General features: G+C 42.0%; 1 protein-coding gene across 15 annotated transcripts in view; it reads right to left on the bottom strand.

Moving 5' to 3' along the window:
• The window catches only part of LOC103465968 (unconventional myosin-IXa-like), a 140,877-nt gene that overhangs the window by 91,224 nt on the left and 24,626 nt on the right, over positions 1–25,027 (bottom strand). For all 15 annotated transcript variants that reach the window (XM_008411207.2, XM_017305265.1, XM_017305256.1 and 12 more), the window contains exon 2: positions 11,039–12,008. In XM_008411207.2, coding sequence (XP_008409429.1) covers positions 11,039–11,941 — 903 coding nt within the window. In that variant the 5' untranslated portion in view covers positions 11,942–12,008. The remainder of the gene's footprint in view (positions 1–11,038; positions 12,009–25,027) is intronic.

The raw sequence follows: 25,027 nt of genomic DNA, 5'->3' as shown, positions 1-25,027 counted from the left end.
GAGAGTTTTTCCACCGCTAGTTGGACTCTCACTGGGCAGGCAGGGTTAAAACCTAATGCCAAGCGTAGCAGGATTTCCCCCAGTATATTTTAAGCCTGGCGGGCCACCAGGCTTTACTTGTGCATTGCTTATTTATTTACGTCTTTTTAAAATGTTTGCATTTTTTAAGACTTTATAGTTGGTGTTCAGGTATTAATCCTCCAATCTTTCAATAGTAGATAATTATCAAGTGATATTTTAAGGTTTCCTGTCAACTTTAAACATTTTTTAATTCAAAACCACGACGGGCCGCTGGATGAATGACTGCCCTACCACCCAACCACCAGGCTGAACAAGTTTTCTGGGGGAAACCTTGCGTAGCATTTTAGTAGCGTGACAATAATCATGACACAATAGTAAGTCTTGTCACAAGCAGTGATCTTTTTTCGTCCCTCAATCAATGCATTATGTTGTGTAATGCCATTAGCTCCACCCTAACTGTACTGCACCATTGTCCAATGGTCCTACACCTGAAAACTGACATGGATATTGGCCACTTTTACAACAGAAACAGGCAAAACAGCGTTGTAAGTCACACCAACCTGTGCCGTACCGCTCAGTGGAAATGTGCCTATCATTGTAATTGTGGGAAACTGAGTATTGACCCCAATTTGACCTCCATGTGTCCAGCAAATCTGACTGTGTACCATCATTCTTGAAGTTTACCCCCATGTTGTTATGCACCAAAGCTACCAATTTGTTCGAGGTGAACCTTCCAGAAACTCGCAAACAAAGGCAGAATTTGTTTTCCTTACAGAGTTCAAAATAACTTTTCAAAGATTGGATCTAAACCGCAAGACACAAACAGAGAAGAACATAAAACATGAGCTCGCTCAAGTGTGTCTGAGACTAACCATTGGGATATTTCTGTAAACTGTGCAGGAATAAATATTTCAATGACATAATCTCTAAAACAGGACAGGTAATACACACAAAAGCAAGTAAGATCCTCCTTATTTGACTCAGTTCATCAGACAAAAGTCTAGTTAACCGTCTCAAACGGTCAAGACCTTGAACACAGATCGAATTTACTCAACCGCCTCCATCAGCCCAGATGGTCTTTTGTCCGACCGAGGCTCCTCGTGGCTGTAATCTCATCTGGGCCCGATTGCTGTGACACCACGTAAACAGGCTCAAATTGAATCAGGCCCATTTGTGCTATCAATTTCCTGTCCTAAGCCTTCCACTAAATCTGCTGGGTGAAGATGAGGAGAGTCCTCGAGAGAAAAGGGAGGGAAGAGAAACAACCTCTAATACAGACCGCTCATACTGAATTACCTCCGCCATGAACAGTAGTTAGGAGTACTAGAGCAGCAAAAGAAATGTCCTTTTACAAGCGGGCATCGTAGTGGGCACTTCATGCTGGAGAAATGCACGGAGACAGGACTTTAATGCAGGACGCAACGAACTTGCGAGGCACATCAGTAGACGGACCAAGCAGAGTAAAGAGCAGGAAACCAGCCTGAGTCAACTATCCTACCAGAGAAGAAATGAGAACATTTTTAGCTTCCAGCAAAAAGGAGAGTGGGAGAAGATGTAAGCAGATGTTAAGGAGTACATCGCAAAGTGCTTGGAGCCCACAGGATACAGATTATAGGCAGAGAGATGTCAGCAAGTAAAGGAGAACTGAGTGATTAGGCAGCACTTACCAGGCTAAGGAACAAAGCTTTGAGTGCCAATGCTTACTTTTATACATCTAAATTGTTGCAAGTTTGCAAAAGTATACTCCAGTCAACCTTCCCATTATCTCCTGAACGTCTCGGCTCCTGAATTACAGGTCAAAGTGTAGAAAACAAAGCTCCTTTGTAAAATGGCCTTTCACATCTCTGTGCTTCCTCCGACTTCATTTTACTCACATATTGATACTAAAATTAACCAACTTAGAGTTTTCCTCAATCAGTAACAGCAGCCACACTGAAGAGTGTTGTCATCAGTGATGGCAAAGATACCTTGAAAATTAACTTAATTTCCAACTACTGCTTACTCCTTGAAAAAGTAACCTTTTTACTCAACTGATAATTTTATAACTAAAGTTAGATTGCAAATTACTTTTAATGCACTGAGCTGTCAGGAGCCGAAACTTATTCAACTCTCTCCACCTACTGGTTTGACAACAAGTCCAGCTTTTGTTGTTAGGGTCATCGAAACGTTTCTTCAAATTTATAATATTTATAACATAGATAGTTTGATTTATAAAGCTAGATAGCTTAATGAACTGTTATTAATACACATCCAGTGCAGAACTAAATTATTCTACGCAGGGAAGTTGATTGAATACCACAAGAAGTGACAGCAAAACAGATTTGCAATAAAATAACGTAAATACAGTAAGAAAAATGTTGAAAAGTTAGCATTTTTTCAAGTGGTAAAAATGTTTGTAGCATTTTATTAGGTTACGCATTTGGTTTGGTGGATTCATTGATCAGAAGGAGATGAAAGGATTTTGCTACAGTCGTTCAAGCTGAAAAACAAAAGATTCCTCTGTGGATCCTTAGTTAAAAGGAAACAAGCGTTAACTTTTACAAAGAAGTTAGACTGAACTCCGAATGCCAAGTGAGTTTGGTTACATCTAAATAAAAAAATGGTTGTATCTTCAGTCCAACAGCCTAGTTAAAACTCCATGATGTGCGTAGGATGAGCTGGAGCAAATGTGACCAGTCGCTGCAGGGGGCACTCCCCCCGACACGGCAGCATGCTGCGAAGCGATGAGCAATAAAACCAGCGTGCCGCGCTCGGCCCTGATAGCAGAGAGCTTCTGGATGTCTCATCGAGGTTTAAAGACCAAGGACGAACTCAGTCATGGGTGAACGTCTCGTGTTGGGCTGCTGGCCTGCAGAACTGGCCGCTAACGCGTTCTGACAGGCACCTCTCCTCTACAAGCGCACGCACGCGCGCGCACACACACACACACACACACACACACACACACACACACACACACACACACACACACAATGATGCACAGTGAGCAGCGGAAGCCATTCAGAGCAGCAGTGTCCTCATTCAAGAGCAAGAAGCAGAAGCGACTCCCCCTGCAATAAACTCATGCCTAAAGAGGAGGTCCCGTATCGCATACAGGCTTCCTCTACAGACCTCAGCGCAGGTATTATGGATTTCACCTGAACTTTCAGGGTCACAGAGTTCACCCACAGCGTCTGTGCAGCTGTTTCTCCACAGTAACTCAGACTACCTGGGATTTAGAGCTTTCAAAGTAATCCAACTCCAGTGTATTTGTCTAGAAAGTCTGGTTTGTTTGGGGAGATGTGAATGCGCATCGAAATGTGATGTGGACCAAAAAAACAAACTCTAAAAACCGTCGGTGGAAGTGACCTCTGTTCAAATGCATATGTGAATGCCAAGTGGACTGGAGACCGCTAGAAAAAAGCAGGAAGTGAAATATAGGGCAGAGCATTCTGGGTAAATACAACCTGGTAGAGACCAAGGGGAGGCGTCTGGATAGGAAGCAACTGGTGAAAGAGGGGTCTGTTTGGCTGAGGCCAAACTACATCAATGCAACTGGATCCAAGAGTCTAGCGCTAGATGGAGATATAGTTTACAATCTTTTGCCACAGACAAAAGAGAAATCCTACATCCACTAAAAGCTACTAGATTATTTACATTTGGTGGCAATGGAAGTTGTGCTCAGTGTCTTCTTTCTTGTCGATTCCTTCCTAGTAGCTGAGGTTTTTCAGTTTGGATTGTATGTGTTCAGTGTGAAAGTGAATCACAGCAGCTGAAAATGGAGCAAATGTTGCAATTTTATCCAGCAAACAGACAGAGTCTACCAGATTATCAGATGTGAAGACACCTGACATCTTCAATCCCAGCCTTTTCTGAATGCTAGTGCTAGCCAGCCTCTCGAAGCATTTCACACTCACCCCTAACGATACCCTCTTCTTTGAACTCATTTCTTTCTATTAGCAGAGTGCTACCTGCAGCCATCCATCAGGCACAGGAGACAGATCTTGTCCCAGAGGGCCTGGTAGAGACCAAGGGGAGGCGTCTGGATAGGAACCATCTGGTGAAAGAGGGCTCTGTTTGGCTGAGGCTGCATTAGGCGAGTCCACCAACTACACCCAGGCAACAATGACCGGCTTTTATACGGCCTCTCAAGAGCCCTGAGACAGTCTGGGTGATGCTTGTTGAGCTGGTTCCCTTCAGTGACCTGTGGTCTCATCTCAGCCAGAGATGAACTGAGCAGCTTCAGTAATGGATTATAGCTACAATATTAACATCTTATATCATGTGACAAAATGATTTCTGACTCATTTTACTCTGCTTATTTCGACGGGTAAATGATACGTTAGCTTAAATATAACTAATGATGGCCTAATGTCTTCTTGGAGATGCATCACCTCAACCAGTCAATTTAAAATGGCAGAATTATGTGTTTGCCAAGCACATAGTGCCGTTTTATAGCAACTATTTTACTATAAAAAATATGTAGCATTTGTTCTAAAAATGCTACATATATCAAATATGACTTAAAAGAAATTTGGATCTGAGATCCCGCAACTGCCACACACCAATGGACACAGAAGCCACATCCTTCCCATTAGCTCTACGCCGCTGCATGCTCATATCCGTGTCGCCTCTCTCTGAACGCAGCTCAGATTACACATGACTGCAGTCTGCGGCCGGTTATTAAAGGCTTCTACATGACAAGAAATAATTTGAGCATATTGAGAATGGTTAGGCGATGCCGCTGCCATGATGACACGGAGCTAGTTAGCGCTGCTGCATTTCTGAGACATGTCGCACAGCGATCAGGGCTGCTGCAGCTAAAGGTCAGCACACTGAACCCTGCAGAAGCATGGAGCTGAGGCTGGTTACTCAATCAGAACAGAGGGGCTCTGTGAACTCAGCAGCACACACGTCACTAAAACCGTAAAGGACACAGAGACGAATCTTTGAATCTGCATACGTGGACATGCACACACACCCACACACACATGCTGCTCTGTCCTTGAAAGCAAAGAGGGAGACATTTTGAGCGAGTGTCTCCGTCCTGCAGCGAACTGCATCTTCAGCAGAGGTGAACGATCAGGTCGCCTTCGTCAGAGGTGTGAGCATGAAGGCAGAGCAAGAAACGCTGAAACAAACTGGAATGTTTGCACGTTATTCTTATAAAAAACTATTTTTAAAAAAAGCTCAAACTCAATCAGGTTGAGTGGAGAGCTTCTGTGAACATCAGTTTTCAAGTCTTGCCAAGGATTTTAAGTTTGGTTCAGCTCCGGACTTTGACTGGGACATTATGAGACATGAATATGGCTTAATCTAAACCCATTACATCGTGGTTGTGGTTGGGTTTTTATGGTAATCGTCCTAGTGGAACCTAGAACTGGACAATAAATCAGTAATACATTATATATAGACAAATGATCAATATCAATAGACAATACATCTGATAGAGTATTCAATATACAGAATATTGACTGAACTCCCAGTCAGAACCGCACAGCAACCGCACAGCATTCTGGGAGATGTAGGCAAAGGAAAGGCTTTAGCCGCTCAACCTCTCACAGCGAGCTAAGCTAGGCTGGTGGCATCAACTCACTCAATCATTCTTTGGTTACCTAGCAACTCACTCATTATTTGGTTACCTAGCAACAACCTGTGGAGTAACTTGCTTAGAAATTTTTTTTTAAAAACAGCACAGAAAAACTGTAGATAAAACAGGAACAGTCACGCCACAAGTCTGGCAGTAATTCAGATGTTTAAAACACAAAACTAATCAATAATTACCAATAGACCAATTTCATGATGCCTTATTGTCCAGCCCTATTATCACAATAGCACCACAAAATATCGCAATAAATTTATAGGTCCATATCGCTGACCACTGTCTGTCGATCAATCACTTAATGTGAAAACTAACCAGCGATCTTAACGAACAGCTGAAAACACCAAAACCAAACTGCAGACAGGGGAAGATTGCAAAGAAAAGCATTGCATCATGTTTTCACTACATAAATTGCTTAAATTTTCATCCCATCATAGACTCCAAAGATCAGTTTTTCCATCCCGTTTTTTGTTTTGTTTCCTCCTCAAGCGCAAAGAAGAAATTCATATCAAGGCCTCGACCAGAGAAAAGCGGCGCTAGCTGGATGCCGAGCAGGGCGCCCTGTAGTGCCGCTTAATTCACTTTTTAATTATGTCAATCCAACGCAGAAAGCTTTGATTTAAGAGGCATTTCTAAAGTACACGGTTTAAAAAATAATATTTCACTCATGTGAGGGATCCACCTCCCTCCCCCTGCGATTTATCCGGTTGGCAGTAAGCTTCTTAAGTGAATAAATTTTTTTTTGACTTATCTGAGTTTACAGGCTCTTATACAAATGTTCCCAAACCAAAGCTCGACCACAGCCGGGCCTGCCAGCGAGACATAACTCCTCCTGAAATATGTTTTCTTTTTCAGCCGAGACTCCTTTCTTGATAAAAGTACAGTTGAAATTACTGTGTCTTAACATCTGTTACCATTTTCAAGTATTAAGGAATAAATACTTATTGACAGCCAGTGAGTTTGTGTCACACCGCGTTTTGTGCTCATTTGTTCTGCGACGTTCTTTGTGTCTCCACCAAACTGAGACGAAATATTACATTGTATGGTAATATGCGACCGTAAAAACAACACGAACAGTTTGACAGCATTAAAAAAAGGCAAACAGTAGCTTTTAACAGTTCGTCTATTACTCAACATAACGGAGCTACCAAAGTGGCCAGAGTTTTAATACTTCATCTGGGATTCATTTGAATTGGATCTAATAAGGACTAGTGACCTCATATTTTCAGCCTGGCTGCTGGAGGCTGAAAAGCAAACTCCCACAAAGCTTCAGCAGCATCGTCTGACCAAAACAAGCCATTCAGTAATTGCCATTACAACTTATGGAAAACCAAGAATCCAGCTGGTTCACTTCAGCAGTTATGTACTCGTGCTAAAAGTAATTTGTTTTACCCCCAGAGATGCGATTCTTTGTGAGCCAGGATTCCAAGAAACTCATCCCGCATTCATCTCTGCACGCCCGAGCAGTCGCAGCACCAAATAGCACAGTAATTGTTGAAAACTGTTCTTAAATTAGCAACATGTTAGTCCGGTAGGTTATAGTTTCCTCAGGAACTGAGGTGTCTTCCTAACTCATTAATCAGAATCAAAAGCATTAGCGTTAACTTCTTGTTGTTAAACTTTCTCTTTCTGCCTTTGTGCCCAACTCATGTCTGGTCAGGGCTTCATTGACACCACAAAAACACCAGCACAATTTTTATGATTATACTAATCATGAAAATTAGTTCAGCCGACGCTAAAGAGCCATCCCAAAATGGTATTTAGTGGAAGCTAATGCTAAAGCACTAAATTCAACCACGTTGTTACCCACCGTGTGTTATCATCACAACATGCGTTACAATGTTTTATAAAAGAAAAAGAGTTCCTTACAGTCAAAATACTTCAATTTTGTGTTTTCTGAAAAATACTTTATGTATTTTTGGTGTAAAAAAAAATAAAAAAAATCACAGATACTGTTAAAATTTCTATTTTGGCTCAAGGCGCTTGTGTATAAATCCGTCTCTGTTGCTCAGTATACGTGACCGTGTAAATTTTTGTTACAGACTGACACCTTAATTAAATTGCTTAAAAAAAAAAGACAACCGGTGGCGTGTCAGGCTCTTTGATCATTTCTAATGCAGGTTGAGTCTCACATTTCAACCAGTAATCTTAGATGCTCTGAAAGTTGGATTCTTTAACTTTTATTCCAAGCAAAATTGTCATTTTTTTTAATTCTCAACTAGCCATGTTGTCCTTAGAGAATTTTTTTTTTTTTATGTTTACAAAACCTCCCTTTGCCGTGTTTTTATTTTTTTTCTTTTAATTTTGGACATGTAACTCTCACACCTTGGTCCTATAGGTGATTGGTGGGGAAGTGATTATATGGGACACAGTCCTGCTCCCACCCACATCTCTAAGCAGAGCCTAGGTTCTCTGAAAGAACCGTAATGTTCCTGTTATCTGTGTTTTTATCAAAACAAGCCTCGCCGTTTGTCGCCTCCAGCGTTTAACTACTGACAGGTATTCAATCTACCCACAATAAAAAAATAAATAAACAGTACGACTGTGCCTGCATGATGGCCAGGTTCAACCGCAGCTATGTGGTTAAAATATCAGTTAGCTCACACTGGTGTAAGGCAAACCATCTGTGCATCACGTAACACAGACTCATCCGACCAATCAGAACTGAGGGCCTCACAGGGGAGTCAACACGCACGGCCGGGTGTCGGCGTGACATGCCCGAGCCGAGCGTCCCGACAGGAAGTACAGGAGCTGCAGAGGGACACAAACAAACCGTCAGGAGGTCCAAAGAGCCGCATCTGCTGGGGTGAAGGGAACACGCAGACCTTCAACAGACCTTCAACAAAACATGAAATTCCAAATGAAAATCCGTAATCCATTGTTGATTTATAATCCAGAGTGGATTAGGGGAGCATACCATTTGTTGTGTTTTTCGTCTTTTTTTCCCCCTCAATGCAGAAACTGGAAAGCATTTCTAGGTCATGTAATATAAATAAAGCAGTTTCACGTGGCGAAGCCAGCTATAGGGTCTACAGACTGTAAAGGCTGCTCAGTTTCAGGGAGATGGTTTTATAATCTTCTTCCATGCTATGCATCATGACCTGGGGAAAAAAGTAGTAACTCCTTCTAGAGTTTTCTACAAATAGACACATAATGGATCCTGGCTCTGATTGGTCGTTTCTGACTGGAAACAGTGCATTTCTGCAGATGGCAGTAGGAACACAAGGAAGAAGCAGAAAAGATGGATTTTTTTTCACAGATCATCTGTCTCATATTATACTGTTAGGACATGGTGACAGTTTTAACAAATATGTAAAAATATATTTTTTATAAAAGTTACTTATTGCAGCTTTAAGTGCAACAATGCTACATTTTATGTTTACTTTGCAGAAGTTTAAAGGAGTAGAAGTGTGTGTTTTTATAGCACAAGTAAGTATGATACCTTCAGTCATTGTAAAAATCATATATATGTATATATATCAAATTACTTGGAAGATATTTGACTTTGTAATGCAACGCCATGAAGTTGGGCCTCTGTCTCTTTAAAACCTCCTGCTCTTTCTGAAACGCCGCCTTCAGGAAGTCATCACAACATGGCTCCTCTACTAACCCTTTAACAAGGTTTTTACCAGCGCCGCACTGAGAAGTAGCTCCTATAATGAGCTCAGCAGATGACCAGTTCCACTAGGTGTTTGCTAATTGCTGCTGGCTAGTCTAAAGGAGCTGAGTGAGGCAATCGCGGGGGGGGCTGCTCTATGCGGCGGACGCTTGGAAACTGAAGTCCTGCCAAAAGTTTGTTGTACAAGTGTTGCTTTTGACACGTTTGCATTCTGAAAACCGCCTTGGTGTTGGGATCAAGGGTGTGGATTCACAGAGTTCTGCTCAGTCAGCTACTTTTGCCCTGATGTCAAAGTTTCATATTTGTCTTGGTTTATATTTAAGAATCAGGTGACCACTTAAGGAATAAATTTCAACACTTTCAGAGTTCTTCCAAGTGATTAGATAATGACTGACGGAGTTTATCAAAAAGTAGGTGAAGCTGCAAGTTTCACTTCCTGATCCAAACACTGGGCGTGCCAGACAGATCTTAATAATTATTTCACTGCTGTAATATTTCTGTACCATCAGTGTCAATGCAAAAGTCCTATAATGCGACATGTTCCACATGTGGTCAGCTGGTGATTGAGTTAAACTGACAGGAAGTCAATGCTGAAATGTTATTTACCTACAACAACTTCCTACGCCATAAAAGCACAAGCCAGACATGCGATACTGGAAAAGATGTAAAAGCTATAAGTCTGACACTTGAGTACAACAATGTATGCTTCAAACTCAATACTTCTTTCTAAGTAAGAAGAGAAGTAGTTCTTGATTTGCAGTAACAGTTAGCTAGTAGGGTTTCTTGTTGGTCATTGACCCTTTTGACTCATAAAGGAAGTATTATGAGATTTATTACGCAAGAGTTACTTAAAGTTACTCAGTTTACTTACTCAGTTTTTACAAACATATTGCTAACATGTCATCTGTGTCATGTCATGTATGGAGCATGACGTATCGCTACGCCCGTAGTGAGGTTCAGTTCCATTTCCTGCACCTTTCAGATGTTTCCCTGGTTCAAAGAACCCAAGTCAAATTTATGGGTCATTACCAGGCCTGTACTGACTTTGATGGAAAGCTGAAGTAATTCAATCACTTGAATCAGCTGTGTCAGAGGAAGGGCTTCACTGAAATATGCAACATACTGGCCCCAAGGCAGGAAACTGGACTGGTTACTTTAAGCCATTAAAGTAACCTTTTAATGGCTTAAAAGGTTACTGTAAAGAAGCAATAAGGTGTGTCCAGCAATGACACTTTAGATGAGAGATGAAATTATGATCAGACAATTAAGCAGCAAAACACGTCTAATTCGGTGCTACTTTGCCAAAAATTAAGTGTAGCACCAACAAATAGGATAAGATAGACAAACGCTAGAGTCATCTATACTTTCTGGCTCTAAAAAGTTCAAAACTGTCTGAAAACACATTTGTTCGTCTTTTTGGACCTGCTATTATTTTTGCTCTGGTTTCCTTTCACACAAATGTGACCAACATTACAGATAACTAAGAATCTATAAGGTTTCCGTCACTTGTTCAAGCTTGTCTTAAAACTCACAAACCGCAGACCATCGGGACGTTTATGCAAATTTGAGGATCTACAAAGCAAACTACAGGAAAATTGCCTCAAGATTCAAGATAAAAGAAAATGACATAAGCACGACAGAGCATTCAACCGCCACAATCATAAGTAGACATAATCTCTCAATGTTTTCCAGAAACGTTTTCATGTCTCCAAGTTTCAAGAAAATGTCCTGCCATGCAATGATCGATTTCTTGAGAACAAATCGGGTGGAAACCAGCATTGGTTTGGTGATAAAACCGTTTTAGGCAAGATTCATACCTCCAAAACGGGTCCTGCTCCCAGGATGATCTGTTCCACGCCACTTGCGAACCCCTTTTGGCTGAGGGCAGTCAGGTGATGGATGAGGAAGTTGGTGCTCTGCGTTTTGCCCGATCCGCTTTCGCCGGAAATCACAATGCACTGGTTTTTCCGTCGCTGCAACATGGCGTGGTACGCCACGTCCGCCACGGCGTAAATGTGCGGCTCCAGCTTCCCCAGCGTGTGGTTGTCGTACAGTTTGACGTACTTCGGGTTGTAGATGGGCAAGAACTGGAAAGGGTTGATCACGATAAGTATACTCCCAACATAAGTGTAGATCTTCTCCTGCCTGAAGCGGGCGCGCAGGCTCTCCAGAAGGGCGCGTTCGGTCAGCTCCGGGAGAGCGCACAGGTCGGACGGCGGGTCGTTCCCGGCGGGCTGGGGCAGGAAACCCCGTTCCACCATGCGCCGCCTCTCCTCCGTCACCCGCAGCCACATCTGCAAGCTGCCGCCATAGTGGATAGACCCGTCCAGGTTCTTCTCTCGCAGCAGGAAGCGATAGTCCTCGCCGCTGCCCAAGCCGCTGCGGTTCTCCAGGGCGGTCCTCGGCCACAGCATCATGCGCTGAACTGGGCAGTCTCCCGGGTTGAGGATCCATTCCTCCCCACCGAACTCCTTCACCTCGGCCAACACGTAGCACTTGGTGCGATCCAGGCGCAAGCGCTCGATGAGGCACTCGATAGCCTCGGCGGCGGTGGTGTTTTTGCGGGCGGCGACCGGGCAGTAAATGGTGCCCTCGGCCAGCGAGCCCGGATAGACGCGCAGGGTGAACTCCTGGTCCTCCAGGCGCCGCCGCATGCTGCCCGTAATAGTGGCCAGGTTGGCGCTGCTGGCGTAGCTGCAGCCGCCATCTTGTAAGCTCATGGTGGAGCAGCAGGTCCCATCGGCAAACTGCTCTCTGGGACCGGAGGGCTGACTCAGGACATCCCAACTGGAGGAGACAGGCAAGGGGAAAGAGAAAGAATGAAGTTTAAAACATGGCGGCATAATGTTGAGCACACAAATACAGATATGACCTTTCACCTCTTCAAAATGTCCTTTATGCAACACAGATTCAGTCTAAACAACTTTTGATTGTATTCTGACATCCCTGTATTCAACACATCCGTCAACCCGAGCTGATAACGTGCGTTAGAATAAACATACATCTCTTCTGTCAGTTTAATCATTAGCAATTTTTCATATGACAAACATTTCAAAACAAAAGCAGACTTGTCACACATCCATTCAAATCCTAACAGCTTCAGGTATTCCCGTTACTTTGAGTCACAGGACAGTTTGTAAAGTCATGGTATTTTGATGCGTCCCGTCAGAGCGGGCCAACTGAACGGCCGTTCTGAAGCTGCTGCCTTTAACGCCGCACAAGAGAAGCTCCTGACAGAGTCAAAGACCAAGACAAGAGTTGATAGCTATTCAAAACAGCCAGAGGCAATGGTTGTTTAATGAAGTTAAAGGTGAATACCACAGTTTATCAGACTGGGAGTGTGGGGGTGTGCGTGTGTGTGTGTGCGCACGCGTGTGATAATCCTGGGACTATAAGAGTGTACCAAGATTAACAGCTGCCACCTCCAACTCAAGAGAGGTAGCAATGAGAGACAATGGTTCAATTCACAACTTCCCTGCCGATAGTGAGCACAGCCCTTTATTCTGTCACTCTTTTTCTCACACTCACACTCTCACAAACTCGAACACACCACACAGTTTGGTTTCAATGACTGATCTCCTCCGAATGAAGCAAGAGAACAGCGTCAGAGTGAAGAGGTAGTCTGCTTGGTACAGAGAGAGACATCCAACTGTAGCTAGGCTACTACTGACTCTTATTTTCACTGTTACTAATATTTACCCCTCAGGATATACGAGATAGTGATGCATTCACACCAGCCCTGTTTAGTTCGCTTTGATTAAACGCCACTTCATTTGCATGGAAAGTCCGGTTTGTTTGGAGAGGTGTGAACAATTGAACTCTGATGCGAACCAAAAAAAAGCAAACTCAGGTTCGCCTAAAAACCTCGGCCTCTGTCTGGTTGAAGGAAACAATGGTGCAGTTCGAATACATACGTGAATGCAAGAGGACCGGAGATTATTTAAAAAAGCAGGAAGCGAACTATAGCACAATGCACTCTGGGTAAACACAACCAAAATAAAAGCGAGTCTCGTGCTAGTGGGAGAAATGGCTTGTGGTCTTTTGCAAAAGACAAAAGAGAAATTCTTCAACGACTAAAATCTGACACCACTACATTTTGGTTTACATTTGATGAAGGAGGAAGTTGCACTCAGTCACTTCTTCTGGGATTTTTGTTTGGTTTTTTTTGCGTGGTTCTCGGTGCAGCACCACCACAGGCGAGGGGAGGGAACAGGTTTTTCATTGGGTTTGGTTCGTTTGACACAGTGCAGTGTGTCTAACCTTGTGCTACAGTGAAAGAGACCACTAGTCGTCACTCATTTGCTATGCTGATACTCCCATTAGTGCATGATGATGCAGTAAAATATGAATTTATTTAAAGCCTTTCTACACGTCTTTACAAGGTGTTATAATTGTTGCGACCCGCAGTGCATCCCTGCCTTGCCTCTCTAAGTAGGCAGTCTCTTTATCTCAGGCATTCCAACCGTCCAAATTATCACATTGCATATTTCTTCTCAGATCTGTTCCTCCTTTAACACGTGTTGAACATGAACATGTTGTTTCAGAAGCATCTAAAAAATACAGTTCTTGACCGTTTTAGTTCATCAACGACGGAAAGAAAGAAACTGTCAGAGGAAAGGACGAGGCAGCCTTTGAATGCTCCAGACAGATCCTCCTCTCCCTCATGCTGTCTGGAGGAGTCCTGACCGCCTATTGCAGTCTGCAGCGGCCCACCAACTCCAGACAGCAATGGAGAGAGGGAGGGGAACAAAGAGGTAAAGTGTAAGCAGAGCTGGAAAAGAGCTGAGCAGAGAAAGATTGACTGGAGAAGAGAGACAGGCACAAAATAATGGATGCCATCACTCTCTACTGAGCTGTGAAAATAGGAACAGAGTCAAAAATTCAAGGTTTCTTGGGAGAAAAGGAAATACAGTCAGCATTCAAATTCAATTCAAAACATACCTTATTGATCCCAAAGGGAAATTAAATGTTGTAACTCATATTAATTCAAAATACTTCACTCATTGCAGAATGTAATCTTGTAGCAGTCTGTATTACAGTGAAGTTGCAGAGGCCTCTGAATAAAGACTTTATCATGAAGAGGATAGTCAGGGTTCTCCATAATTTTCCTGATTTTATGCAAAATCCTTCTTTGCATCATCTCCAGAGGTTCCACAGCCATCCCTAGATTGTCCTCTCCTGGCTGGCAAAGAGCGATCCGATCCGTTGCCTCAAATCAACGCTGCAGGGCTTCTTCAGCTTCCTCTGACTGCTTACTTACAGTCGTTTTCCTAACAGGGAGTCTCTGAATTCATCCAGGACTTGGATTAGCTGGGTGGAGCTCTCTTTTAATTCATATCTAGATTTTTTTGTCCTTGTACAAAACAGTAATTAATAAAAGTTCCCAATTTAGCTGCTGTAATTAGAACTCAAGCAAATCAAATGTCGCAACAAAGTTACAGATATTTAAAATCAAACAGATACATGTTTACATGACAAACAGAAAACATGGTGGAATTATGTATTTTCCAGGCACATTCTATAATTTCAGTACCTTCAGTTGTTATAAAAATGCTCTATTCATCAAACATAACTTAAAAGAAACTTGACTTTGCAATTTGAAGCCTTGTATTTGGGCCTATGTCTCATTACGAAGCTAATGCTCTTTCTGACCATCTTCAGCACGTCATCATTTAGGCTTTTTATGAGCTTTGGGCTGAAAAGTAGTTTGCTATAGCTCAGCAGTTCCACCAGGTGTTTGCTAATTGCTGCTGACTAGTCTGAAGGAGCTGGAGGAGGAGGGCTGCTCTGTGAGGCTGAAGCTCGGTTTGAGACCGCAGCTACAAGGAAAAGCTTTGTGGAGACAGGCGGCACTTTGTGAGAGGAACCATTTACAATGAATGGTTGCCGTGGGAGATTTTGATGAGGGAATAACATTGTAATAAAAATTTAGTTTACATAACAGTGAATCTTCAACTGTTCAGTGACGAAGCTAAGCTGCTCCAGCCTCTTCCTCGTGGTTCCTCTTCTGATTTCTGCGGTCTTCCTGAGCTCAGCCGTCTCTCTAACCAAGCAAGTCATTATGCTGGAAAACTACTACCACTCTCATGCCTTCCTGTCACCAGCCGCTGAAAGCAAACGGCTCAGTTTTCCAGATAAAAACGGATGACAGACACATACTCTTGCACAAGAGCCTGTAGCTGGCAGTGAGTCAGGGCTTACTGTAATCTGTCAAAAACTTCTCGATGGAAGAACAGATTTATGTCAGATGGAAAGGTTTCACCAACTCAAATTTAAGGCTTTTTAGAGACCATTATGGATGAGACTTAAAACCAGTTTCACAACAGAAATGTACAATTGAAAATTGCATATTTTACATATTAGTGGAAAGCTCTTTTGCACAGAACACACGGGACATTGAACAGGTCAGGAAACAGAAGTGAGCCAGAGGAGAAGATGAATGTCGTCCAGTCATCTGGAGATAAAATTAGACTTACCCATGATAAACGCAAAAAACCCCCCAAAAACATAGCTACCTAGCTAGCAAGGGTATATTAGCAGCTAGTCAGTGGTCACAGAAGGCAAGGAAAATGTCTGCATGTGACTCAAACATTTGCCTAACCCAAACAGAAAAGTCCTGTGAAAAAACTACACAGTATGTCTGAGACTAAATAGTTACACCACAACAGCATTTAAGACCTGTGATTAAGGTATTCAAGGCCAACTTACATTTTTCAAGAATTTAAGTCATTTTTAAAGGCCTTAATTTTAGATTTAAGAATCTTAATAACCCTTTATGTCCTAAATTTAAAATCTCCACCTGGATATTTTTGCTTATTTTAATTGTACAAAGTTCTTTAAATCTCCTGTGAGTAAATACATATATTTGCCTATTAATTCATAACAACTGGAATTTTCAATATGTAGCCAGTTATTTTCGCAATTTGCCGTCTATTCAAAGATTGCCCCTAATTTCATTTCCTGCTATGGCGGGGATGAAATTACTGTAATAACCAGATACTGGCGTTTCTGAAACGTCTCCCATTTCAGAAACGTTTGGAATTTTTCAGATAGCGCAAAGTGTGGCGGGATTACGGTACTGTAAATTGTGTTCTGTTTTAGACTAAGAGAGTTAAAGACTTTTAAGGATGCGAGGACATCCTGGTCTGAGGTTCTTGAAGTGCCGTATTACAAGTAGAAAAGACACCAGCGATTGTTGACATTTAGCGATTTTTAAAGTACCGACAGACTAGAAGTGAGGAAAATGTACAACCATCTGATTCCTTCATGGTGTTTTGGTGTAAAATGAATCCTCTAGAAAGAAACAAATTGCAGTTTATTTCCTGCCCAAGCAGGACCGACTTGTTCCAAACCGTCCTAAGGAAAAACGGTTTGACAATATTTGCAATTAATACTACTGCCATGCGGGCTATGTTCCAACTATGCAGGAACGACAGCAATGGAAATGATGCTGCTGCAGTGCCTTACTATGCAGATGACATCAACTTCTTAATCAAGTCTCCAACCTGCAACACATTCCAAATCTGAAGAAACATCCTCAAGCGATTACCTTTGGTTTTACAGCAAACAGAAATAACTCTCAATAAGATACCACCAACTCAAAGGAAAGCAAACGATCAGTTTAAAAGAAACTTGATCACTGTGCTGATTTTGCAGCCGTCCCGAAAATCGGGGTCTGGTGAATGTCGGGTGGTCACAAATCCCACATTTGCAGGCAACGTTTTGGGAAGACAAAAACAGTTTTCTGGCCCCTTCCTAAATAATCTGCCATCAGTGAAAAGGAAGTCAAACATTTTTGTTTTTAGCAGTCAAATTCAAAGCGCTGACAGCGCGTTGAGATAAGGTTATAAGCTGATGAGCTCATCCCCTTCATGTGAGGAGAGAAAGAAAGCGTGGAGCCTGCTCAGCTGACTGGTGGACGGGTTCAGCTCTCAGTCTCTCTCTCACAGGTCTTCACAGATGTCGGTCAGGTGGTGGAAAAGTGAAGAAGTCAGAAGTCTTTCCTGGTGTAGACTATTTATAGAAAGAAGTACTGAGTGCCGAAGCAAACAAGAGAAAAGCTTAAGAGTAAAGAGAAGAAAGATGTCCAACGCAGACAGAGTGCAACAATCGTCTACTGTCTGCTGTGCCGTTAAAAAAAGAAAAAAAGTTTTATGTGTAAACTTTTCCATTATTCTGACAGAAAACCACAACACCATCTCCTTAATGATGCATCATTCTTCAGCGTGGTTGCGAACATCCATTAGGAGCCGAATTACAGTAATAAGCTCATTTATTTGTTTTTAAGTGGCAACAACAGCCTTTAAAACAGATGTTGGAGAAATATCCAGTCTACAATTCAGTGTAAGAACAACTTTAATTTGCTAGGAGGAGCCTGGCGAGGCTTGAGCTGGTTACTGGTGTCATTGCAGGACCGGGACTTAGAAAGTCAACAGTGTTAAATGTAATAAATAATTTATGGAAAATTGGGATTTGCTTCACCAATGCACTGCTTGTGATATCAGTGCACCCAGGAACTACAGGCATCTTTTTTTTTAAATGTCATTTGCATTGTTTAGGAAAAAATCCATTAAAATCAGAAATCACATTTTGGATTTTTTTTTTTTTTATCTGAGTTTTTAATTTTAAGTCATTTTGCCCAGTCCTGTTGGGGGGGGGGGGGGGGAAATGTTTTTTTAGCTCAATGTCATCATACTATGAGAAGCTTCTTCACCTTTTGAAATGTTCTGCTTCAGAATATATATATATATATTTTTTAAATAAATAAAATCTAATAAAGTTTGAACTCATTAGGAGTTCTCAGCAGTGTCTCCTACAATCAACAATCACCTTATTCTCATCTCTACCAAATAAATCCCCAAATCACTCCTTGGCAAATCAGGGCAATTACAAACAGGAACTTTACACTCCTTCTAAAGTGAGCAGCTCATGAAATAAAATACACAACAGGAGTCGGCGCCTTTAAAAAAAAAAAAAAGAAAAAGAAAAAGAAAAAAAAAAAGTCTGCCAGGGATTGCCGGATTGTGTCCAAGGTATTAAATACACATGAGAAACTCAACTTGTCCTGCAGGTCTCGGGGTCTGGCTAGCAAACGGACCCCCACCGTCCCTCCTCTCTCACGGTTGGTTCTCACCGGCACAACAGCAGTAAACACCAAACCTCAGCATTCCTGGACACACACACACACACACACAGGCGCGCACACGCACGCACGCGCGCGCACACACACACACACGCACACACACAGCAGACGCAGGAAGGTGTGTCGTCTTTCTCGGTGCTTCCAGCTGACAGTAGCAACGTCTGGGCTACACCGAGGACAGTTCAAGTGGCAGAACTGGAACTACGTTGCTACGTCACCCCTTGACTAATTGATTAATCGCGCGCACACACACACATGCACACACGCACACTTTAATGCCTCCAAACACACAAACAAACACACGCTTGACCCAGTAGAGACAGTCTGTGTTCAACAGGGATGAAAATGTTAACATTTGCATTTCATTGAGCTGATTTAATGCAGAAGAAAAAGAGACAAGGTTCACCGTCAAGTAAAATGATAAGTATGAATATACGTACAGCAGCAGCTGAAAATGAATGGTTTTGATCAGTGACCTTTCCAATCCAAAGAAACTTTTTTTTAACATCACCTGAATAAGGTTTCGTCTAGAGAAGCAGAACTGAACTCACACTTCAAAAAAATGGGACAAAAGGCAAGAAAAACATTTTTTTTTGTCGTTTATGTCAGTATCAAAAGGCAAGATTAAATTAACTTCTATTGCTCAACTTCTAGGCAACAACAGAATGAAAACCCAATTAAACTCTACTGAAGTCCTTTAACACCTCTATGCAGCGTTTAAAAACACCTCTGATTTCTAAATCATTCAGAAAAATGAATAAGGAGCCGCTGCAAAGCGCCTGCCGCAGAGCCACAGGTATTGATGCATATTTCTACATTACAAAAGGTCCAGTCAAAGTCCAGACATAAATCCAATTGAGAATCTGCAACTAAACTTTAAATCCACTGCTGACGGAGGCTCTCCGTCCGATCCGACTGAACGTCTGCGTTCTACGAAGCGCTGACTCAGGAAGACTAAATAACTCGCTGCACCATGCAGCACCTTCATTTTCCTTCCTGGTTATTCCATTAAAAAAAATAAATAAATAAAAAAAAAACACCTGAGCCTTCAGAAACGCATAAAGACAGCTACAAAGTCAGCCTTCTATCACTTGGAAAACATTTCCAGGATTAAAGGGCTGATGTCGCAGCCAGATCTAGAGAAACTCATTTATATTTAGTTGGATTGTTTACAGCAACAGGATTGCCTAAAATAAAATAATCAGTGCATTTACTTAATGATTTTGATGATGGCATAAGACATAATTAGTTACTGTATTATATTCTTATGATGTGAAGCCTTATTGCTGAAATGTTCTATTCAAACGACCTGGACTCTAACATAATGCTGTTTTGGGGTTGTAGCGTCGCAGTAGTTAAAAAAGAAAATACTGAGGGGGTGTGAAAACTTTTGCTCGTCGCTGTAAACAAGCCATGCAGCCCATTTTCCAGTCGGCAGTAAATAGCAACAAATTCATTCTTGTCATGCTACAAATAGTTCTTGTTCTCCGCTTCTGAGGCCGACATTTGGAAGGTCAGGAATTTGTGTGAGCCGCCACAGTTTCCCCTGCCAGAGTACGAGGTGAACGCCAACGGAGAGAGAAAAATTAGAAAAATTATCCCCGCCCTCTGCACCGGCAGCTGATGCTCCACGACTGGGTCCCACCCAGAGCGCGTCACCGTGCAGCCGGGGAACCGGAGGAGCATTTCATACTCCGGATCATCGGAAAGTTCTCCTCCTCAGCATTTATTCCGACATTCATTTATTCCGACATTCAAATCAAGATTTCTAGACCCTGTCAGAGTGTTTTAAGCATAAATCTACATCTTAAGTCTTCTTGTTGTTGTTGTTGCTTCCTGCTGAGCAGACAACAGGACGTCTGTGCCAGGTTTCTATTGAAGGCAGCAGTGGGAGCCAAGATGGGGAAAGTCAGCAAAACTGTTTGTCACCCCACCTTAAAGAGCCACAAATAAAGATTTAGCCTTCAGACCTGGCTTAATAAATAAGTAGACACTTTCAGCCAAGTTTCCTTAGAAAGTTAAAATGAACAAGCTCAATAATAAATTCCTTGTGTCTATGTATGTGTGTGTGTGCCTTTGAATTCCAGCGGGGCACCACAGCTCAAGGAACTAAGCCCACACCGACACAAACAGCTGCCAAAAAGCCGCGTACACACAAAGTGTTGAGTCACAGAGTGCAGTCGGTATATAGGTGTGTATAAGAGACAAGTTAAAATGCTTTAAAAATGCTTAAAAGAAAAAACACAAAGTACAGACTTCATAGTCTTTGTTTATTTTGGCATTTTGATTTCATTACAGACGCTGAAGAAGTTAAAAACATGTGAAAGCTACTCACACAGTTTTCCCCATTATAGACGTGTGTTATGTAAGGGTTTCACAGGGTTTACGTTGGTTAAATAGCCTCACTAACATCAAGTTATCTTGACGAAGACAAAAAGGGAAAATTAACATTCTTCTTGGAATTGTACTATGTCAATCTCTGACTTTCTTTGCACTTTCACAGACCAACCTAGATTTCTTTCTAATGATACAGAGGACTAGGGATTTATAGATTTTTCTCTCTTTGGACTGTAATGGATACAAACTCGGTGTTCATTTAGTTTTAATTCGACAAATAAACGTTACAAATATGATATTCGCCGATCAACCTGTTGAGGCCGATCTGTAAATTTTGGATCTGTTGATGCTTTTAAGGAACAGAGGGAAAAAACAGATTTTTCAGTATTGGACCTGGTCTTCACTGGTCACAGCCACTCAGGAGAAAAGTGGTGCATTTCAATCACTGGTTGGCTAACTTTATTTAGCTATGAAATTTAATTTCTGGACTCCATTACCCACAAAAATAATCAGACAGATCTAAGTGTGCTCCAAAAGAGCGTACCCAAGAAGTCCCAAAAGATGAGTGTGTGTGTGTCATAACGTCTCTCCTCCATCCTTTGTACTGACGTCATCCCCACTTCTCCAGAGGGTTGACATCATCTCAACCCTTCTCTCTCTCCCTCTGGTACAACACACGCACGCACACACACATGCACGCACGCATACACACTTTGAACACTGGAGCATCTGAGCTATCCACCGCAGATATTGATTGAGAACACACACCCCTCTTCTCCTCTTCACTATAACCAGAAATCAACTGAGCATCTCTGTTGCCATGGTTACAGGCTAAGTGGAATCCATTAGTGGAGGAAGAATCACAGAATTTGCTAGATGTGGTCCATCTGTTCATATCCGCCTCTTTTATATCCTTCATGCGATTTCCAGGAGCAGATTTAGATCCAAAAGCTGTTAAAGGCAAACCGATATTGTTACAGAAAAATGTTTACAATTATTAGCTGATTGGTTTTTTTTGTCTTTTTTGCAGCCAACCAACCCTCAAGGGACACAGATGACTCTGAAGACGAACACTGAGACGTTATCGATCTGAGCCTGTGTGTGTCAACAAAGGGAACGAGTCGACTTAGCATCCTAGCTTAGGGAGCGAGCCAACATGACCAACAGAAACCTACGGAGACGGGCTGACAGGGTTAGCAGAGAACCTAAGAAACACCACAATGGATTCTTACAAAGGCAAATGTTTGACTCAAAATTTAGCAAGAAGTTGTCAAGACGTCATACGATTTCTTCAGCATCATATTAGCGATTCAAGTCTTGCTTCTCAATATCTTCTTTGCCTCATGGTCAATATTTAAAGTTTGACCGTCTAGAAGAGGTGACGAAGATCAACAGGATTTTACACTCACTAAATCTATGATCTAAATTATAAAAACATTTGGTAACACTTTATTTGAAGGGCTGTGCATAAAACTGACTGTCATAAACATGACATAGCATCTGTCATGAACATAAAGAAGTCTTTATGAATGTTTATGACAGTTGTCATGAAGTGTCATTCGGTAAATAATGACACTTTCGATGCAAAGTTGCTCTAAACATTGCATTAAAAGTCCATTAAAAGTGCCAACATTGCATGATTTTGTAAATCATAATTGAATGCATTTGCATTAAAAGTGTCATTATTTACCGAATGACACTTCATGACAACTGTCATAAACATTCATAAAGACTCGTTCATGTTCATGACAGATGTTATGTCATGTTTTTGAAAGTGTCATGTCAGTCTTATACACACCTCTTCAAATAAAGTGTTTCCAAACATTTTCATTTCACCATGCCTGTGCAGGAATAGCACGCATCAACAAAAACACTCTTCCGTGTGGAAGTTTTGTCTGAATGAAGTCAGAAATTAAAGCAGGTTCTCTCAAATAAAACTGCTCCATGTTCATGAGTTGTCAGCTTCTTTGAGGGTGCGTTCACACCAGCCATGTTTAGTTTGCTTTAATCCAACTCTGACAAAGACCAAAAAATAAAAAATAAAAAATCAACTCTGACAACTGGTTCACCTACAAATCCAGATTTCTGTTAGGTTGAAGTGAAATCTCATGCAGTTCAAATGATTATGTGAATGCCAAGCGGACCGAAGACCACTCCAAAAGCAGCAAGCGGTCTGTAGTGCAAGGTTCTGGGTAAATACAACCAAAGTAAAACATGGGCGTCTAGCGGGAGAAATGGATCTTGCCAAAGACAAAAGATAAATCCTACAAGCGCTAAAATCTAACACCCCTCCATTTTCATTTGTCTTTTGTGAAGAAGGAAGTTGTGCTCTGTCGTCTTCTGAGGTTTCAGTGTCTTTTTTCTCAGTAGTTCTTGGTGCAGCGCCTCCACAGGTGAGGAGGGGAACTGGGTTTTCAAATAGTTTAGATCGTTTGACACAGAGCAGTGTGAAAGCGAACCACAAAAATGGTGCAATATTTTCAGCAAATGTTGCAATTTTGTTTCGCAGTCGAACCAAGTCTACCGAACCATCTGGTGGGAAAACACCAAGAAAGAGCAAGACTTCTTACAAATAACAGGAAGCCTGATTGTTTTGTACCAAAGTTGTCCTTTTATTTTAAAATTTAAATAATTTGAGATCAGTATGACATTCAAAGCTTTACAAACACCATCAATACCCAATCTGTATCGTTTCTTGCCGCTCATGTCTAGATGAGCAGCAAATACTCTTTGGCTAAAGTACCAGTGGTTACTTTAGTTTGACATAATGTTCTCGTGAGTGATACAAATTGCACACTCCACATATGTCAAGATAGGTTGAGAGAAGACAACAGAACTCCTCTGAGAGTGTTTGCGTTAACGCAGATTTATTTTGGACAAGCACCAGAACTAGAAATGCTCTTCCACAGCTTCAGCTGCAAGGGAGCATCTGCAGCATCCAATAAAAAGCAACTACTGGACAAAAGAACTGTGGTCAAGGCCTAATTTAATAACGCAGTGAGAAACGAGAGGCGTGCACAAACACAGTCGAGTTTGACATGTTAAAGAAACCATGAGCAGAAATCGACATGTCACGCTCTCCAAAACAATGCAACAAAAACCCATTTAACCTCAACAGGGTCACGACGTCACTAATGGCTCCATCATCCACATTGATTCTCCCCCGTTTCACCTCCATTTCCCGTTTGCAGAGCCAGAGCACTGGGCTCTGGCTCTGCCAAGCCGCGATCAATAGGATAGCCTGACTGTTGTGCGCATTTGGTGTCCATATTTTTTTTTGTATTTTCCAATAAAGAAATGATCACATAACCTCTGATGTTTCATTTCCCCTGCACAGAAGATCATTTGCCAGTTAAAGAACAAAAAGTGTATTTGGTTCTTTATTGCCGACTTCACGCTGTTTTAAGGAGACAAGCGACTACAAATGGCATTATTCTTCTCTCTGCCCTGTTGTCCTCCTTTCCAGTAACACCATAAAGGCTCACGCGGCACAACGCCTGTGACCAGACAGTTCCTCATGCATAATTTCTGTTCCCTAATAAATGTGGAATTTTTGGGGGCCAGATCAAAGTGAAGGAAGTCTGGCTTTAATAAAGACTCGTGTGGAAAAATAATAGAATGTGTCACGACACGAACATAGAGACCGCAAACCGCCCTGATCCGGGAGTTTGTGACGTCTGCCTAGCAAATTATTTGTGACCGAAGCACGGCGGGCCTGAGTGCACACACGGCAGGTAAAACCGATTGCTCGACCTGAGCCATTCCTCTCTGCAGGACCTCCGTTATGGCTCCGGGTCAACCCCCTGGCATGCCTTGCAATGAAATTAGGTCAGCAGCTACTGCAAAGGATCCATTTGATGGAGCACACACACGTTGATGGTGTGTAAAAACACATTAAAAGAGGCCTTTTGCTATAGAGGTGGACATTTATTGTACATCGCGATAAATTTCTCATCATGATAAGAATTTTGAGTCATTGTTGCCGCAATAATTTCCAATGAATGGTTAAAAATAGAGGTGTGCCGATCGATCGGTCACCGATCATAATCAGCCGATTTTCGTGAAAAAGTGCATGATTGGTGATCAGCGATCATTGGCTCTTGTTGCCAATACCGATCACCTGCATCTCATTTCGCAGCCTGCCTGTGCAGCTGGTCTCCTCTTTCCTTCACACTGAGCAAACGCGCAGCAACAAATCCTAAGCAATGTGAAACTATAACACGCTGAGTGAATGGGGAAGTTTGCGTGTTGCGGCGGAAAATTGAAGCACGTCAAAATGCATCAACACAACGAAGCTAATACGACATAAAAACAATGCCATACTTGA

The sequence above is a fragment of the Poecilia reticulata genome, linkage group LG6 (genome assembly GCF_000633615.1).
Source record: "Poecilia reticulata strain Guanapo linkage group LG6, Guppy_female_1.0+MT, whole genome shotgun sequence".
In the NCBI taxonomy this organism is placed as follows: Eukaryota; Metazoa; Chordata; class Actinopteri; order Cyprinodontiformes; family Poeciliidae; genus Poecilia; species Poecilia reticulata.
This window is presented reverse-complemented; position numbering and strand designations above follow the sequence as displayed.